This window comes from Psittacula echo (genome assembly GCF_963264785.1).
Source record: "Psittacula echo genome assembly, chromosome: 2".
NCBI classification, from domain to species: Eukaryota; Metazoa; Chordata; class Aves; order Psittaciformes; family Psittacidae; genus Psittacula; species Psittacula echo.
Window position 1 is genome coordinate 136,154,472 of NC_137737.1, and position 16,719 is coordinate 136,171,190.

At 37.2% G+C, this 16,719-nt stretch overlaps 1 protein-coding gene across 1 annotated transcript in view; it reads left to right on the forward strand.

The window, feature by feature from the left end:
* The window catches only part of TMEM67 (transmembrane protein 67), a gene marked incomplete at its 5' end in the record, with an annotated part of 32,006 nt that overhangs the window by 4,708 nt on the left and 10,579 nt on the right, over positions 1 to 16,719 (forward strand). Inside the window, 17 exons of the mRNA XM_080609721.1 lie at positions 109 to 208; positions 631 to 700; positions 801 to 875; positions 3,156 to 3,218; positions 5,518 to 5,672; positions 5,790 to 5,898; positions 7,077 to 7,163; positions 9,135 to 9,200; positions 10,192 to 10,348; positions 10,719 to 10,842; positions 12,548 to 12,653; positions 13,245 to 13,301; positions 13,397 to 13,495; positions 13,993 to 14,091; positions 14,448 to 14,534; positions 15,102 to 15,201; positions 15,302 to 15,441. Of these exons, the coding sequence (XP_080465847.1) occupies positions 109 to 208; positions 631 to 700; positions 801 to 875; positions 3,156 to 3,218; positions 5,518 to 5,672; positions 5,790 to 5,898; positions 7,077 to 7,163; positions 9,135 to 9,200; positions 10,192 to 10,348; positions 10,719 to 10,842; positions 12,548 to 12,653; positions 13,245 to 13,301; positions 13,397 to 13,495; positions 13,993 to 14,091; positions 14,448 to 14,534; positions 15,102 to 15,201; positions 15,302 to 15,441 (1,694 nt within the window). The remainder of the gene's footprint in view (positions 1 to 108; positions 209 to 630; positions 701 to 800; positions 876 to 3,155; positions 3,219 to 5,517; positions 5,673 to 5,789; positions 5,899 to 7,076; positions 7,164 to 9,134; positions 9,201 to 10,191; positions 10,349 to 10,718; positions 10,843 to 12,547; positions 12,654 to 13,244; positions 13,302 to 13,396; positions 13,496 to 13,992; positions 14,092 to 14,447; positions 14,535 to 15,101; positions 15,202 to 15,301; positions 15,442 to 16,719) is intronic.

A 16,719-nucleotide genomic window follows, 5' to 3' on the forward strand; every position in this document is an offset into this window, starting at 1 on the left:
TTCAGAATAAATAAAAAAGAACAGCATAACTGGACATGAAATACTGCTTTTCTCATTGAAACTAAATTGCATGCAGTTTTATCACAGTTGAGTTTATTTTCCACCTAGTGGAAAGAAATATCGATGGCGTTTTGCTTGATGAAGCATTGTGCTTACATTGTAACGGAAGTGAGCAATCCTTCTCTGCTTCAGATGCATCAGGAAATAGGTGAGTATCTTTTGCCTTTTGTGATGATAAATTAGAATGTTTTTGTGCTTTTTAAATGGGTATTCTTGAGGAACAGCCTATATCTTTAGGTTTAAAAGCAGTGGATTTGAAATCTTCAAGCGTCAAACAGTATGCTTCGTGTTCACTGATGACCAGTGGTTTGGTTAGTTGGTTTTGCTTTAGTGTGACTAAACAGATTTGGATTGAAACAGCAGAAACAGAATTCTTATTTTGGTAATTAACTATTTCCTTTCTATTTCACTGACAGAAGAAATAAATCGGTTATGTCTTTTGGATTTCAGTTTGAACTAGTGAAGATGCTGACGGTGTTTTCAGGCATACTATGTGATCAGCTATCACTAAGTAGTAAATCTCATACTTAACTACATTTTAAGTGCATGCTTCATGTTTGTGATCCATAGGTGTGTAAGATGTGAACAAACACTCATCAATGCAAGCAAGTCTTGTGACTGCAGCAGCCCAAACATTTTAGTAAGTGAAAGAATGCTTACTGTATAAAGCTCAGAAAAAGAAAAGTTATGTTGACAAGAATCTAGATTTCCATTATTTTTTTACTTTTTTTTTTTTTTAGACTGGTGGGCTGTGTTTCAGTGCTAGTGAAAACTTACCCCCAAAGGGAGTTGCAACTGTTCGTTTTGCACAGCTGGTAAGTGTGTTTATTCTAAACATTTTCAAACTATCCCATTATTTCCTTTTCGTAAGCCTTCTACATTCAGTTCTTGACAAACAAAGGTGGTGATTTGTTATTTGATCATGGTGATTTCAAGGTAGCTTGCATCCAGATAGAGTGTAGACTTGTAGACCAGGCAAGTATTGTTCTAATGAAATATGTTTAAGAAAATTCACGCCCTCTGGAAAATTGAAAAGGCAAAGTAATTTACATGAATTTAATATCAAAAAACAGTATCATATGGTCTATTGTTTGATATGTATTTAAAACACACTCTTGTATCAGAAAAACAGGATGTTTTTTTCTTTCTCCTTTTTTTTTCATATGTAAAATGGGTATTCATGTAAAATCTGTGAAAGAAGATACAGGAATTGAAAAGACATTTTTAGTTTTCAGACATGTAGAGCTGATAGAAGAAAATGGACACATGCAGTTTGTGATTGTGTTTGAAATTTTTGACCACCTTGAATTGGCTAATGAGTGGAAATGTGTTCTGTTGAGAAGAATGAAGGTGTTTTCTTTGTTTTAGCTAATTAACTTCTATTAGTTGTCAGATCTGCTCACAGGACTGTTTTCCAAGTAGTTCTGAACTGAGGAAATGCTATGTGGCTAATAAATGTAGTTTGTTCTTAACTGAATTAATGTTAAAGACTACTGCTTGAAACAAAGCAAAAGGCAGCCTTGCAGTTTCCTGATAGCAAATGTTGGTCTGGCTGTCTGAAAATGACATCTTCTAAAATAATATTTCATTGAAAAAATGTCTTTTCAGTTGCTTACTCTATGTACAAAAGCTATGTTTAGTTCAAATATGAGTAGTTACAAAAAACAGGCTATGTAATAATGAATTTGGCAAATTTGGCCCTGAGTTAAATTTACCACCAAGTCAACACCTTACCCTTGAAATCGTTGGTAGTTCCCTTGTGTGGTAAAGAAAGCTCCTTCAAATTTTACATATTTCTGCTCTTTTTCTATGTATTTTTATAGCATCATAGAATAGTTAGGGTTGGAAAGGACCTTAAGATCGTCTAGTTCCAACCACCCTGCCATGGGCAGGGACACCCCACACTAAACCATGCCACCCAAGGCCTCATCCAACCTGGCCTTGAACACCGCCAAGGATGGAGCACTCACAACCTTCCTGGGCAACCCATTCCAGTGCCTCACCACCCTCTCAGTAAAGAATTTCTTCCTTATATCCAATCTAAACTTCCCCTGCTTAAGTTTGAACCCGTTACCCCTTGTTCTGTCCCTGATGAATAGTCCCTCCCCAACATCCTTGTCGGCCCCTTTCAGATACTGGAAGGCTGCTATGAGGTCTCCACGCAGCCTTCTCTTCTCCAGGCTGAACAGCCCCAACTTTCTAAGCCTGTCTTCATACGGGAGGTGCTCCAGTCCCCTGATCATCCTCATGGCCCTCCTCTGGACTTGTTCCAACAGTTCCATGTCCATTTTATGTTGAGGACACCAGAACTGCACACAATACTCCAAGTGAGGTCTCACGAGAGCAGAGTAGAGGGGCAGGATCACCTCCTTCGACCTGCTGGTCACGCTCCTCTTGATGCAGCCCAGGATACGGTTGGCTTTCTGGGCTGCGAGCACACACTGAAGCTGGCTCATGTTCATTTTCCCATTGACCAACACCTCCAAAGTCCTTCTCTGCAGGGCTGCTCTGAATCTCTTCTCTGCCCAACCTGTAGCTGTGCCTGGGATTGCTCCAACCCAGGTGTAGGACCTTGCACTTGGCATGGTTAAACTCCATAAGGTTGGCATCAGCCCACCTCACAAGCGTGTCGAGGTCCCTCTGGATGGCATCCCTTCCCTCCGGCGTATCAACCAAACCACACAGCTTGGTGTCATCGGCAAACTTGCTGAAGGCGCACTCAATCCCACTGTCCATGTCACCGACAAAGATGTTGAACAAGACCGGTCCCAACACCGATCCCTGAGGGACACCACTCGTTACTGGTCTCCAGCCGGACATCGAGCCATTGACCACAACTCTTTTCGTGCGGCCAGCCAGCCAGTTCTTTATCCACCGAGTGGTCCACCCTGATTTTGCCTGATTCAGTGACGTGGAAGAAGTTTCTGCATTATGGCTGTGTTTTGAACAGAGCTGATTTGTTTGAAATATTTGCAAACAATAGAAAGCTCTTCAAAAAAAGAAGTAGCATCTTTTAGCTGGCACAGTTTTCCAAACTGTTACGTTATGGATATATTGTTCTGAACACAGACAGTGAAGCAATTCCTTATTTACAGGGTATAACACTGACATCAGCATGGTTTCTGAAAAACCTGCAATCCTCAGCCTCTGCCTGTTGGGTGAGTTTTGTCAATGTTTGCAATTTGCTTTTTTATACAGAAGTATGAAAGCATGACACTTTAATTTTTGGAACTTAACTTGCCTATTTTTAAACACTTTTATTTTGAGATGCCAGTAGATGAGAAAGAAGTAAATATACGGAATGTTTAGAATGAATATTGAGTGCTTTTCAATGTTAGTGCAAATCATCAGGGTTGGAATCTTCATAAGGTGAATGGTGCTAAAGAAGAAATCCTGCAATAGTCAGTAGGTATGTGAACTGTCATTTGGTCTATCCAGTAAGGGATCACTCAGAAAATGGACTTCTTACATATTCACTATTGATTGGCAGCTGGTCTTTACCTCTTTCTTGGCTTTTGGTTAGTTATTTATGTTTGTGATGGAGAAGGATAACCATAAAACCATCCTTTCTAGCTTTTCTTTGCTTTTTGTATGCAAATGTTACTTATTATTATGTTGCTCTGGGTGATGGTAAACGGGTTAGAAGAGTGGTTGCAGCAACAGATTCATGCACACTTGTGAAGGAGATATGCCTCCCTCTGCCTCCTTTTTACTAACTGTTACCACACATGCTTATTTTTTCATTTGTATTCCTGTCTTCAAAATTAGATTTTAACTTCTCAGGCCTTACCTTTCCTCCCAGTACATCATGATTCAAAGGGTTACATGTCCTACAGGTGTATAAGGATCACAACAGTGGATTTGCATAATTCCATAATACACAAGCAGACATAGTCCTTATTTCCTACATTTCCTTATTACAGATTACTACAAATTAGTAGTAGTAAAGTGACTATACTTATGATTAATAAAGCAGGTACGTATGTATTCCAATGGGAGCAGCAAGTATATATTTCAATATTACAAGTTACCACAAAAGTATTGTTAGTAAAGCAGCAAATACACTTATGATCAATTAGGTATATGTGTGCCTACATATATATATTATTTAAAATAGTACCAGTACATTGCTTACCAATCCACTCCCAGGAGTGGGGCCTTAAAATCAATGATAAATGAAGTCTTACTTCAAAGATTATTTGTATTGCAGAGTCTGCAGTCAGCCAGGCATCTGCAGCAATGGTCTGATAAACTGCATAGAGTTTATCAGGTAGTGATAAACCTCATCATAGAACAGTTTGTGCAGGCAGCGTTCTTTGTATATGTGTGTTTGTGTGAGTGAGACAGGGACAGATTCACTCTCCATTTTGGGTAAAAAGTAAGTGATTTTTATACTGCCGAGACACAAGGTGGTGTAGGACAGCACTACCTGGGCAGCTGATGTTTTATATTCTCTCAGACCAGTTTTTATTTTTCCAGACTGTTTATCTACTCTTTCAGTTAGAACAGCCAATAGCAATTGCCATCTTAGAATGTTTTCCCTCTTTTCCAGACTATTTTTCACCTTTCCAGCTGAAAAGTTGCTGTTACAGTTAATCATTTTTGTGCTTATCAGTGGTATCTCAGGATGCCTCTGGTGTTTAGGTACCCAGCTGCACTTCCCAAGGATGTTTCTGATTCCCAGGCCTAGTTCCAAGGTTAGCAGTTCCCAGACTGGCAGGCGTTCTCTCTGTCAGTATTTCATGAGACTTCTGTTCAGTATTTTCCCAGATCACTTTTGTGGCTGCTCCCATCACCATCATATAAACACAGCTCTGAAGTTTTCTCCTACTTATGTCATTCTCTCTTACAAACTGAGACTGTCCTCATCACTTACATAAGTTTATCCTGTTTGTCTGCCTCAGCCTGCTGAGGTCTTCAGAGGTGCTGTCTGAAAGTAATGTGCAACTGCTGATCATACCCACACAAGGCAGTAGGTGGTGGCAAGTTAATGCTAGTGCAGTGATCACTGCACACAAATGCCAGGCCTCATTTCTGCCTGTCACACAGCAGTGTTTGTTCACCAGAATTGAAGAGTGGTATAAGTACAATGTAGTTTAGGAGTAGCAGACTAGAAAAACTACTAAAACTGGAAATAAGATACTTACGATACATGCAACTACAGTTGTCAGTCTTTGATGGAGTCATCTTTGTCATAAAGCCTAAGTGGTATTAAACATTTTGATTTGTACTTTGTTTTCTAAATGCATTGATTTCATGCCACCATTTGCAGACCTATAAAATATGGAACCTGAATAGCTGGGAGAAAATACTAGGTGTTGACAAAAAGAAATTACTTTCAAGTAAAAATGAAGGTTTAGGAATAGCTTATTAAAAATAACATAAATTTTATGACTGCATCACTGAAAGAAGGGTTAAATAAATACTTTTCTGTGTTCTTGTGTTTTTCCACTGCAGTTGTACTCTAACCTAACAGCATGCCAAGCTCTTGGAAATATGTGTGTGATGAACATGAACACACTGAGTTATTCAAGTACTGATGCCTGTGGTTTATTTCAGTATATTTATGTCAATACAGGAAGGCTGGGCGTTGCTCATTCAATAGCCTTCTGGTAAGTTGCTTTTGCCATAACTTTTGGTCTTTAATAGTATTTTATGGAAATTATTATTCTTAATGTTCTTTGATGCAAAACATGTTTCTTCAGAGAAGACATTGTAATTCTTTTCAGGAGGCATAATCTTCCGTGGCTATATTACAGTGATCAACCAGGATTAGCATCCCAAGTGCTTGAGGCAAACAATTTCCCTACAATCTTCAGTTTTAAAGGAACAGATAAGGTAGGTGTTGGGTAGTAGACATGAGGAAGGTGACATTAGGAAGAGGATGTAATCACATAAAGAGGTTTAGATTTGTTACAGATGTGGCTCTACAAAAGGTAATTTTTAGGCAGTTAGTGTAACAGAACTCAATGTGAGATATTATGTAAGAGGAAGGCAATATTTATGTGAAAAATCTCTAGGTGAGGTGATTTCACTGACTTGCACTCAATCACTCACACATTTGCTTTGCTCACGCTCTCATACCCACACTCGCATAATGCCAAGATGTGCATTTCAATTAAAAAATATTATGGTTAAAAATAATAAATACAAATTAATAAAAATATTACAGTTACAAATCTCTACAAGCTAAGTTGTATCAGAGATGGATTCAGTCTATTACTCCAGCCTTTTCCTCCTCCTACAGTGAATTAGGTGGAAAAAAAGAAAAAAGAAAAAAAGGAAAAGGAGATGAGGAAAACCAATCATTTCAATGTTAACAAAGCCGGTATCCATCCCTTGAAGGGACGAACTGCTTAAGCAGCTTGTTAACTGGCACAGTTTTAAGAAGGAATAAAACAGTAAATCAAATATTTACATGTTTTGTTTTACAGATTTGTTGTAAAAATAGAATAACTGGGATGGTTTATTCAAGTTAAACTAATCACAGAAAGTAAGTAGTGTAGTGATAACCTGTTTGCCAGTTACACCTCCAAATTTACCTTAAGTTTTCTTACTGTCTCAAAAATAAAATAATAAGGCCTTTTTTAGCCACATTCTAAAAGGTTGTGTTTTAAATTAAACAATATTGCAATGCAGCAGTTGTTTTAGCAACTAAAATTTTGTTCTTCCTAACACTGAAATTCCTGGAAGCCCTCAAGATCCCAGCCTGGCATACATTAGAAGTCTACATAGATTTCTGATTAGTTTAGGGCATGTTTGTCTGTGTAGACGTTCCTTTGGGACTTTTTCCATGTCACCAATGAAACTGTAGAAGAGTGGTAATGGTAAAGTGTGGGTTTTTTTAAAAAATAAACCACCAAAACCAAGATTAAAAACATAAAATCAAAGGAGGAAAAAAAAATGCAGCATTTTGCTGAAAGTTTTAGGGAAGCATCAAACCATGAGGCAACAGTCCGTGACATATTTATGTCCACTTTATGGGAGTTTCATTGTTTACCATTTTTCATCATCAGGATGTAAAGCTGCAATTTATTGCAGCCTCATTTGATGCTGCAGGAAACTTTCTTAAATGGCAAAGTTTGGAAGGAGGCATCTTACAGGTATGTTTGATTTAAATTATCTTTTGTTGATACCATAACATTCTGACTGCCTTATCCAAACTGAGACAAAAGCCAAGATTTTTGTTACTACACTACTGACAGTTCATAGCTCTAGAGCTAGAATAGCCCTTGATTCTTGCTCACAGTGATCTTTATAAAATCAAAAGTATAAATTCATCAACATTTCCTTCATCTATTTGACCAATATAAATCTGGCAAATTGGAAAGCTCTGAAAAACATCACTAGTCCTTTAGAACTAAAAATCTCTTTATTCCATTCAGTATACTGTTACCCATGTATTATTACTCCTCTTTCTCTTGTGGAAAAAAGTGTACTTTAGCTCCCAGTCCACAGGTGTTTGTGGATGATACTATGAGTGTGTCCCTATTAGATGCTCTCACCTGTTTTCACATATTATGAGCATGCCAAGCAAATCAATGGTTATGTCACTGTCAAGAGAGGTAGGAAAACTGGTCTACCACCCCATTTTCTTTCAGTTCTCTTGGAATTTTTTGTTTGCTAATTTCTTTTGGATTTTTTTTTATATAAAATGAACACTTTGGGCAGCATCTGCCTGGCTTTTTCATAAGAAAAAGTTACACAAGCTTGCTGGGAGTAAAGTGGTGAACACTGGCTAAAAAATTCAGAGTACCTTTGGACACTCTGCTGTGATTTCAGTGGCACACACACATTGTACTTCAGCAGTATCATGCTATATAGATAGCGTGTGAAAAACGCAAATAAGCAAGTAGAAGGTGCAGTAGGCTAACAGCAGAAATTGGCAGCTGCAAACATATTACAGAGAAGAATTTGTTTAGCAGTCCAGTGGCAATCTAGGCACTGTCAGTAATTCCCTAAGCAAGCAACAATAGGAACCCTAGCAAGAACAACTGGAAATTGTCTGCCCTGTTTTCTAGGCTCTTCATGTCACTTTTTGAGAATGTCACTTCAAATGCTCCAGTACCTACAGATGAGCAGCTGACATTCAGGATTTAGATAATGACTGCTGTTTCTTTTGTGATTGTCCCAGGATGAACTCTCCTGCATCTGCCTCTCAAATTTTAAGGAAAGATAATGCCTAAGCAAAAAGATTACTAAGCCAGTTACTGTGCATAAAAAACTACATATTCTGACATAGATTTTAAGGTCTCTTGGGACACATTAATTTCCTAAAAGCAGACCATTTAGTAGCTATCAAAAATCAATGGGAAATTAATAGCTTTTCCATTTAAGGCCTCTTACGATATAATAGATAATGCGTGATGATAAGACAGTGCTAAAGCAATCTGCATAATTGTAGCAATTCCCAGAATTTCATTTGCACACTAACAGAATTGTGGTTTATGCAAATTTTGACTTGATTTTCATTTGGGGAAACTGGCTATGCCCTCCACTAAGTGCCATGCCCATTTAGTTAAAATTTGGCCCATTTTTCTGGGTTCTGCTTAGAATGACTTGTTCTTTGTAGAAAATGTAAAAGTTACATTGAAAAAAGGAAAAAAAAAGCAAGCTACTAGTTATCATGATAACTTTGGTCCTCTGAGAATGTCAGCTCAAGAGAAAGGGGACAATATGAAAGTGGAGTTCTTTTTTCATGTGATTCTTAGCTTTAGCAGAAGTCACTGATAAAGCTTGAGGCAGCACAGTGCATTGAACATTCAGTCCCCAGAAAGATTATTTTTGGGGGTTGGATGCTGCTCTCCACAGATCTCAACTTCAGTGATGGAACTGAAAAACACTCTGCAAGTATTTATAAGCTAAAGCAGCATTTTAAGAACACCAGTATTAGTACAATAAAGAATTTCATTTACTCTTCAAGATTGATCCCTCTGTTCTTAAAAAAAAAAGAACAAAATACCTTTTTTCATAGTGAGAACTGTGAATACATTAACTGGTTAGGCTACCGGTAAATACTTTTCATGCAAGAAAATACCTTTGATTTAACCTAATCAGAATTATGTTTTGTGCAGCTTTGTCCTGATACTCAAACTAAATTGAATGCAGCTTATGCATTTGGAACAACTTACCAACAAAATGTAAGTAAGAGATAAAATGCTCTTCTGAATTTTGAATTAAGTTTTTTTTTTACATCATCAGTAATTCAGTGCCTATTGAAGGACCTCTGGAGCTTAGCCATAAGCTACAACGTGGGTTTCTTCCTTGTGAAACTGTTGCTTATTTTAATTTATTATTGACTGAAATAAATGTAGTTTTAAAAAATTAAGTGTACATCACAAAACTTTTTTACTGCATAAGATTACCAAAACTAATTGAACTGGCATTTGTATTAGTGAGCTTGTGTATACTTAGATGCTAAATTCAGTCAGCCGTAGACGTGATTCTGACAACCTGTCTGGGCAACCTGCACCAGTGCTTGGTGACCCTAGCAGTGAAAAAGTGTTTCCAGATGCTTAGAGGGAACCTTCTGTTTCAGTTTGTGCCTGCTGCCTCTGGTCCTGTCACTGGGCCCCACAAAAACAGCGTGGCTCTGTCCTGTGCACCCTCCCTTCTGTTATTTGTAAACATTGATAAGTTCCCCCCGAGCCTTCTCATCTCCAGGCTGAACCATCCCAGCTCTCCCAGCCTTTCTTCATAGGATTGATGCTCAAGTCCCTTCATCATCTTAGTGGCCTGTGCTGGACTGTATCAAGTAGCTCCATTTCTCTCTCGTACTGGTGAGCCCAGAACCAGACACAGTACTGTGAAACTCCAGTGTTCATGCTTCTTGACTTCGGTGTTTATGCTGTTTCAAATTTTATGTCTGTGAAATTTCCTAGGAATTCTTTTCTAATCCATTGAAAAATGTTAGCAGAGCTTCCTTCTCAGCGTCAGTCATTCTGGTCATTGCATAATTTCCAAGGGGTTTGTATAAAATCATTAGGATTTTGTAATGCTTGCAGATGGCTGGAATGCCTTGTCTTTTGTGAAGAAGTGAGACAGATTCCGCAATGATCTTGAAGGAGAAGAATCCACAACTTGAGAAAATCATTAAATGGCTAAAGTGGTATTATTTTAATGTTCTTACAGTGCAAAATTTCAGTTTCCAAGATTTTATTGGATTTTGCTAATCCAATTTTTTATGACCTATTCCTTGAATATAATGGTGACAATGGACAACAATATCTTTGGGACGTGCCAGTTTTAAATTTGAATCTTCAGTACAATGAAATATTTGTTAATCAAGGTAAGACTGTCATAGTAATATTTTGTGAATTCAAATTAACTTTTGACTAACTTCAAATAGAAAGAATTTGTATTAATTACTGTCAGTGAGTTGTTTTAAAGATACCAAAACACATCATAACTTGTTTCTGTTTTAAGAACTTAATATTTTGTGGGCAGGTTCTCATGCTGTTAAGTGCAAACTTTGCATACACCAGCCCAGTCGATTGATTTCATTATGTATTTGTTTAAGTTGGAAGTAAGTAATTTTACATCCTGGATACAGTTAGATGTATTATACAGTTATATGTATCCTTTCTAGTAGATCTCATTCTCTTTATGTGTTGAATTAGTTTCTTACATATTATGGGACTGTCATGGTTTTTTTAAAGGCAGTAATATGAACAGCTGGCTTCTGACTCGTCGATTTTTTTTGGTGGATGCGCTAAGTGGGAAAGAGCATGATTTGGAAAAACTACCAAGAATACTTCGGATTGCTAGCAAAATAACAATAAGGTGATTAGTTGCATATAATACAACATAGTACGTAGAAAATACAGTAGATTTTGTGCACTCTGCATTTTATTGTCATAAAAGACAGTTCTTTCATTATGTTGTTTCTAATATATCCTGTGTTGCTTTTTCCATTGTATATTTGGAAATAGCAAGAGTTTCCATAGGTTGTTCTGATGAGTGGGTTAGCAAACACAGCATTGACTTGTGGGGATTAAAATTACTGTGATTACTTTTCAGGTATGATGGATCACTCTATGGATGCATAATGCAAGTTAGCAAGCATTCATTCATCTGGAAAGACCTAAAACCTCCTGTTAATTCTTTTTCAATGTATATGCCGCTGACTCTATGAGGATGCTGCTTCATACTCTATATTGGTTTTTTGCAGTTGTTTTACAAACTGTTGCCTATTCTGTTATACAATCCAGAATGGGCTTCAGAGTAGTCCTTTAACTGAAATTGTGAGACTACCTGCTAGGGTCATTACTGATGGTGAATATCTGCTGGAATATGTTTTGGAAGAATCTTTTTTTCACCTTCTTTCTGTAATGTCTTTCTCTAAGATGGCAATGTTAAAAATTGAGATCTCCATTTTTCTTCAGCTCTTCACAACTTACTAGTTAAAAAGATGGCTGAGTAGCACAGAGTATTGATACATACAAGTAACCATCTTGAAGATTAATTTAATGTACTAACTCCATTTGCTAAGAATTACATACTACATTATTTAAAAAAAAATAAGGATTGCTTATGTATCTTAGGAGAACACCGTCCCACCTCACGCCTTTTCAAAAATCAACAGACACATAGGAAAGGTCATTCTATAGTGTTTTGAGAAAAGTGACCTTTTGGAATTTACTTCAGTTGTGGCTATTGTAATGTGAGCAATAGGTAAAGATTGATTCAGGTATTTTCTTACAAATAAATAATGTTCCCCAGTTTTTTCTTTTTATGTGTTCAAGTCATAGAATCATAGAATCATAGAATAGTTAGGGTTGAAAAGGACCTTAAGATCATCTAGTTCCAACCACTCTGCCATGGGCAGGGACACTTCACACTAAACCATGCCACCCAAGGCTCTGTCCAACCTGGCCTTGAACACCCCCAGGGATGGAGCACTCACAACCTTCCTGGGCAACCCATTCCAGTGCCTCACCACCCTCTCAGTAAAGAATTTCTTCCTTATATCCAATCTAAACTTCCCCTCTTTAAGTTTGAACCCATTACTTGTTGTCCTGTCACTACAGTCCCTAATGAATAGTCCATCCCCAGCATCCCTATCGTCCCTCTTCAGATACTGGAAGGCTGCTCTGAGGTCTCCACGCAGCCTTCTCTTCTCCAGGCTGAACAGCCCCAACCCTCTCAGCCTGTCCCCACATGGGAGGTGCTTCAGTCCCCCGACCATCCTCGTGGCCCTCCTCTGGACTTGTTCCAACAGTTCCATGTCCTTTTTATGTTGAGGACACCAGAACTGCACACAACACTCCAAGTGAGTTCCCACGAAAGCAGAGAAGTCCATGCCTTCATACACTCCTGTTGCTTTTAAAATGTGGATTGCCATGTCATTGAGTTTGTAACTCACATTTATTGATCAGGTTGCTCTGTCCATTTGGTATTTTCTTATTAGTGAAATTTAAGTTAATACTTTCCAAGCAACTCATCCATTTTCTGTATTAAAAATAATACTCTGTTTATATTGCTGCAGTATTCGTCTGGCATCCCATAATCAGAGAGGAACTATCTACCCTCCTCTACTTACTATTGCTTACACAGATGTGCTTGTCGAAAACCCTGAAACCCAGAGTGTGATGGTGAGATCTTTGTACTATCTTAATTGAACTGATTTGTTAATCACACTTTTCAAACCAAAGTCAAAAGATGTCTTAGGGTAGATAGGGACTTAAGCTAAAGTCAGCAATTTTGGTGAGGCATGGCAGTTTTTATTTCAGTCAAGCTGGAAAAAAAATGGTGTCTGAGCTATGCGGAGCTCACTTTATGATTTTGCATGTTTGGTGTAATTACATTGAAGTTACTTTTAATCAACACTGATGAAAGGGCAAGTGTCAAATCTTTGGTGTCTCCTTTCAGAAGGAAAAAAATATGCACATTTGGAAGGATTCTGATTAGGTACAGCTAGTAACTTACAGGCAGCAAGCATCCATCCCCAGCATTAGTGTTGGTAAAATCTGCACTAGGCATAGCAGAGCACATGCCAATACTAAGTTTGGCATTGCAGCACAATAGGTCATATGTACACAGTAAAAGAAGATATGTGTTGTACTTCTATAATAGCGCTAGATGGGAATTCCCACCAACTAAAGTGTGAAAACTCCCATTGTCTGTAATGGTTGTAGCATTTCAGAATTTCTATGCATATTTACTTTTTATATCTTAATATTCAGGTTTCCTTCTCAGTCAGTTATGAGATGAATCAGTCAGAGGCTCAGGTTCAGACTGATGTAAGTTATGTTTCCCTTTAATTCATCAGTATAATGATTTACTTCTGTTTTGTGGTTTTTAAAAACATCTGCCAGTAACTTTTCATTCTCTTCAGATCACGCTGGGTGTGTTGGGTGGGCTCGCAGTGTTATGGTCCCTTCTGAAGACTGCAGGCTGGAAGAGGCGCACAGGAAACTCTATAATTGACTTGCAGGTATGAACAGCTGGCAACCTAAAAAGGGAGACATCTTCGTCTTTTTAAGGAGACCTTTGCTATTATTCCCGGTGATATAACTGTTCTGTTTCTTAAGGCAACTGAAATAATTTCTAGCCTAGCTGCATAGAAATGTGACCTGGAGTTAAGCTTACTTGAGGAAGTAGGTTTTTTGCCCTTTTTTTTTTGGGCAGGGGGTCTGATTTTGTCATTTAAGAAACACTTTTGCTAAAAATCAAGGTATTTACAGAACTATTCTGATCAGTTGAGTGGGCTTACTGTTCAGATTAATTCTTCTTTGAACAAAGACCAGCATGTAGGAGTTTCAGATACTGAATGTACCATAAATATATGACGACAGTAGAAAAAGTTTGTTCAAGGCTTCTTTTCAGTACTAGAGTTCCTGTAGTGTGAGCTGCATGACATTTTATATGAATGTGCATATGCATTACTTGATGAGTTTTACAGATCTCTACGGTGTGCTTTTATAATTGCAGACAGTTTTGAAGTTCTTACTGTTTTATGCTGGAGACCTTGCCAACATTTTCTTTATCATCACAGTGGGCACAGGAATTTATTGGCTTGTGTTCTTCAAAGTAAGTGTTTTCCAGATTTGAGGGTTATGAAAGCCGATTAATATTGCATATATTTTTACACAAGAATTAATTTTCTTTCTTTTTTCTTTTTTTTTTTTTTTCTGGTCAGACTGTTGAGGCAAGTTCTATATCATATCCTCTTTTGTGTGCTGAAATTTCTATATTGACGTGTTTCTTTTCCTTAGGATTCATTGTACTTGCAGTCTGCTTAATAGTCACTTCAAATGTTTTACAAATTCCAAATGATTGTGCATTAAATATTGATCTGTTTCTGCAAAATGTTATTTGCTCTTAAGCACTTAGTACTTTGTTATTTATGCCATCTGTACTATTTCAATATAACTTCTCAATTATAGGGTCAGCAGTTTGTCTCTGTCCTTTTACCACTTCCATCTCAAGAAGAAGATTTTGTTACATACATAGCATGTGCATTTAGTTTAAAGGTAAGTATTTTTTTGCTCGGGCATTAAAGACGTTTCAACATATGCTTCTGCATATTTTCAGTAGGCTTGTTTTTAAGCATCTTGTAGAGTTCGTTTTATTGGTGTATAGATGTAAACAATTATTTTACTTTAAGAATTAAGTAATTTTCCCATAGAAATTTGTTTTGTGGAGTCTTTATATGGAAGCAAATGTCTAAGGAAGATGATCTATGGAAAATTATTCTTTCAAGGATAAAGGTATAAAGAAACAAAATAATACCATATCAAGCAAGCCAGTGCTTTCTTTTAAAGCAGAACATAAGTGCTGCCAATTCCTTATTGAAAGGAAGACATACTTGTAGAATTCCAAGATCAGTATTCTGTCTTCATGGGATATACAAGTATTTTATTAATTATGGATGTTATATTGCATTGGAATTCATAAAACATGTTAATAGGTTATGGGAAAATACTTAGTCCTTTTTTTTTTTATGTTTAATGAACGACTTGTGCAATGACTGTTTCTTCATCTTAGTCTATATGTTTTTGCTGTCCTTATTTGTTACATTTCTCCTTTTTCTTTCTTAGGCTCTGCAATTCTTACAACTGCTGGTTTCACAGCTTACTATAGATATTTTCTTTATTGACTGGGAAAGACCTAAGAGCAGAGTTGTTAAAGGAGTTGAAGGTAACTCAAACTTTGCTTGTTTGGATAGCCAGCTTTGGTTAAGTTCAGATACACTATCAAGTATTAAATTTCAGAGCTCTATTGTATGTATTCTTTTTAGGTGAAGGTGTTATTAAAAGTGCTGCTGCACCTGTGAGCATATGGAGGACCTATTTTGTAGCAAATGAATGGAATGAAATTCAGACAGTGAGGAAGATAAATCCTCTGTTTCAAGTGTTTGCAGTTCTTTTTTTTCTGGAGGTACTGTTATTGCTATTATTATTGTTATTAAGTTTTTATGATTCACAACAAGCATGTAACTTAAGGGGCTGTTTTTTAACTCTTGCATTCTCTGGGTAACCTTCAAGTTCACCTGAAAGCATATAACTTTGTAAAATTATTTTAATACATTTTTAAATTTATATGTATAGGTCATTGCAATAATTTAAGGAAGACTTGGGGGAAAACAGAACAACCCAACCATTAATTAGCTTAGAGACCTCTGTTAGTTTTGTTTGAGTTTTTTTAAGGTAATGAGTTACCCTGAATGGCTTAAGAGACTGATAAATCTGTTTACACACTCAATACCTTATTTGCCTACTGGCTTTCTACTGCATCAGTCAACAGCTTTATTTCAAGTTTCATATTTATCTGAACTGTAGTGACCTTTCATAAAGCAGGAAATGAAATGTGCCAGTTCTGTTCCTGATGGCATAACACAAGGCAGAATGCCTTCAGATACAGCTTAAGGGCACATGAGAAATTGTGCTTTAGCTTTTAAAAAACATACTGTGTAGTTTCCTCTGCAGTTTAGTAAGTACTGTTACTTTGGGACATATTCTTAAAGCATGTAGCATATAGTTGTTTATGTGATGTTCTTACATATTTCTAATACATTTTTATATTTTTTTTAATTTCCTATTTTTCTTTATAATTAAATACAGTAAATACACCCAAGCTTTCCTCATTCACTGTATCAGTAGTTTTGCTGTTGGTAAACACAGGCCAGGACCAACTTAGGTGCCACGTTACAAGGAAAGAATGGGAAAAAAGAGAGCATGTATTCCCCGAACTAATCACGTTACTCTGTGTAAGCTGCTGGTATTACCGCAAGGGAGAGGCTACTCTCAGTACAGACAGATTAACATCTTGCTCTATAACTACCTATATGAATTTCTCTCTGAAGAACCCCTTTCTTGCTACTGATGGTGGAGAAGGTCATGAAAGATTAAATAGGCTAAATCAGTGTTTGTGGAAACCTCAGATAATCTTTATAATTTTCATTGCTATGCTGAAGATTGGAGCTTAGTTTCCCTAGAAGTATAATGCACAGGGGCAGATATGGCAGTCAGCTGCTTACTGCAAGAGGGAACTTCTGTAATGCCCAAAGCCTATCTTCTTGGGTTAGCAGTTTTAATAAAGTGATGGCTCCATTCTCGTTAATCATTGTGACAAGCTGTACAGTAGTAGAAAACAAGCCAGGAAAAGTAATAATAATTGGAGGAAGTTGGAAAGCATAGAAGAAGGAGTCTCCGTCCC